Source organism: Sinocyclocheilus rhinocerous, unplaced genomic scaffold (genome assembly GCF_001515625.1).
Source record: "Sinocyclocheilus rhinocerous isolate Xijiao unplaced genomic scaffold, SAMN03320098_v1.1 scaffold3874, whole genome shotgun sequence".
Taxonomy (NCBI): domain Eukaryota; kingdom Metazoa; phylum Chordata; class Actinopteri; order Cypriniformes; family Cyprinidae; genus Sinocyclocheilus; species Sinocyclocheilus rhinocerous.
In genome coordinates, this window is record NW_015623683.1 from 103,883 (window position 1) to 106,424 (window position 2,542).

Here is a 2,542-nt window from a genome sequence, read left to right on the forward strand (position 1 = left end):
AAAAAAAAAACAGGTAAACAGTCCAAGATCCAAAATACATGAAGGCAATGCAAAGGAAAACACAAGCATGAAAAACGGAAACTAGAAAACATTATAGGCTAAACAATACTCAGCAATGTGTGTGAGTGCAACCTTTATAGTCCTCCTGATTGAAAACAGCTGAAGTCCAATAACCATTTCCCATAACCCTCTGCCTGGGAATTTGAGTCTGGGGTTGAGTGGCAAAGGTATGGGATGGAGTGCCCTCTAGCGGAGCTCAAAGCGGAGCTTTATTCAAGAATAAAGTATATTTATAATGTAATGCTAATCGACTTTTATCACTGTATAGAATTATATAATAGTATGATTTCTGCCACATTCTGTGATATGAAACCATGTCAGATCAACAAAGGCAGTTATTTCAAACACTCGACACATGTTATTATGTGAATTTGGACTAAAAACAATTAAACTTAAAAATAAAATAAAAAAAAGACTTAAAAATAATTTGTTTAACAACAGGTTTTTAAACAGGCTCAGATACACACTGTATCGCTGTGTGCTACTGTTCTGAATTATTCATTATTATTATTCATCGCACAGACCGATTTTTTCATAGCACGTGGTGCGACATATATGTCGCCCTGTACAGCCCTGGGAATGTCTCTAATTTCTCAGTCAAGTGGGGTAGTGTTATCTGTATTATATTACGTTGAAAAAGGCTGACAATGAACTAAAGTAACTTGTTTGAAAATACAGATATTTGTGTAAAAAATGTAAAGTAAATGTAAAGTAAAAATTGTCAGAAAAGTAAATAGTAAAGTAAAGTACTGATACCAAACAAATCTATTTTAATTCCCATCTGTGCTGCTGGTCTCAGGTATAACATTTGTATAAAAATATGATTATATTATCAAGTTAAAAACACAGTTATAAACAGTATATGAAATGAATTTGAATTTTAAATTGAATTTGATAATGATAAACATAGTTGATTTGTTGCATACAGTAATTTAAAGAATTAACTTGAATCTATCTCTCTATTTTAGTTCAGTTCATCAGAAGAGATCAGAAGCAGAGTCCAGCTGTGTGATTATGAAGAGTGACGCGTCTATGATTCAGCCATTAGATTTTAAGAGTGGAGATACACGACCTGATCTCAGGTATAACATTACTGTAAGAGATATGATTTGAAGATATGATTCAGAATATGTTAGACATTGTGCTTACTAACTTTTTATTTTACAGCCATGAAGTCCTCAGCACATTTAGATCAAATCTGCTGAAGAAGTTTGAGTGTCTGTATGAGGGAACAGCGACGCTGAGAAACCCAACACTGCTGAATGAGATCTACACAGAGCTCTACATCACAGAGAGTGAGAGTGGAGAGATCAGTAATGAGCATGAGGTGAGACAGATTGAGACACAATCCAGGAGAGCAGCAACAGAGGACACAGCCATCAAATGCAGTGACATCTTTAGAGCTTTACCTGGACAAGACAAAGCCATCAGAACTGTGCTGACAAAGGGAGTCGCTGGCATTGGAAAAACAGTCTCTGTGCAGAAGTTCATCCTGGACTGGGCTGAAGGGAAAGAGAATCAGGACGTCCAGCTCATATTTCCACTTCCTTTCAGAGAAATCAACCTGATGAAGGACAAAACACTCAGTCTTTCAGAACTTCTTCATGTCTTTTTCCCTGAAACTAAAGAAATGGAAATATCCAGTGAAGAATATAAAGTGTTGTTCATCTTTGATGGTCTGGATGAGTGTCGTCTGTCTCTGAACTTTAAGAGCAAAGTGAAACTGTGTAATATATCTGAATCAGCCTCAGTGGACGTGCTGCTGATGAACCTCATTGTGGGGAATCTGCTTCCCTCTGCTCTCATCTGGATCACCTCCAGACCAGCAGCAGCGGATCTCGTCCCCTCTGAGTGTGTCCATCGAGTGACAGAGGTACGAGGCTTCAATGAGCCGCAGAAGGAGGAATACTTCAGGAAGAGAATCAGTGATCAGAGTCTGGCCAACAGGATCATCTCACACCTGAAGTCATCAAGGAGCCTCTTCATCATGTGCCACATCCCAGTGTTCTGCTGGATCTCAGCCGCTGTTCTCGAGAAGATGTTGAGTCCAGCAGAGAGTGGAGAGATTCCCAAGACTCTCACTCAAATGTACACACACTTCCTGATCCTTCAGACCAACATCAAACATCAGAAGGACTATGAGAAGAAGGTGACAGATGAAGACATGATCCTCAAACTGGGGAAACTGGCTTTTCAGCAGCTTGTGAAAGGAAACCTGATCTTCTATGAGGAAGACCTGAGAGAGTGTGGCATTGATGTGACAGAAGCATCAGTGTACTCAGGATTGTGCACTCAGATCTTCAGAGAGGAGTTGGGCTTGTATCAGGGGAAAGTCTTCAGCTTTGTTCATCTGAGCCTTCAGGAACATCTAGCAGCTCTATATGCACACCTCTCCTGTACAACCAAGAACAGAAATGTGTTTGACCAAACCAAACAGAGTCTTTTGTCTAAGATTTTTAACCAGAAGAAATATAATTCACTA

The 2,542-nt window shown here is 39.1% G+C and overlaps 1 protein-coding gene across 1 annotated transcript in view; it reads left to right on the forward strand.

The window, feature by feature from the left end:
* Window positions 1-2,542, forward strand: part of LOC107728228 (protein NLRC3-like) — a 67,061-nt gene that overhangs the window by 61,443 nt on the left and 3,076 nt on the right. Inside the window, exons 4-5 of the mRNA XM_016538364.1 lie at window positions 1,029-1,142; window positions 1,228-2,537. Of these exons, the coding sequence (XP_016393850.1) occupies window positions 1,029-1,142; window positions 1,228-2,537 (1,424 nt within the window). The remainder of the gene's footprint in view (window positions 1-1,028; window positions 1,143-1,227; window positions 2,538-2,542) is intronic.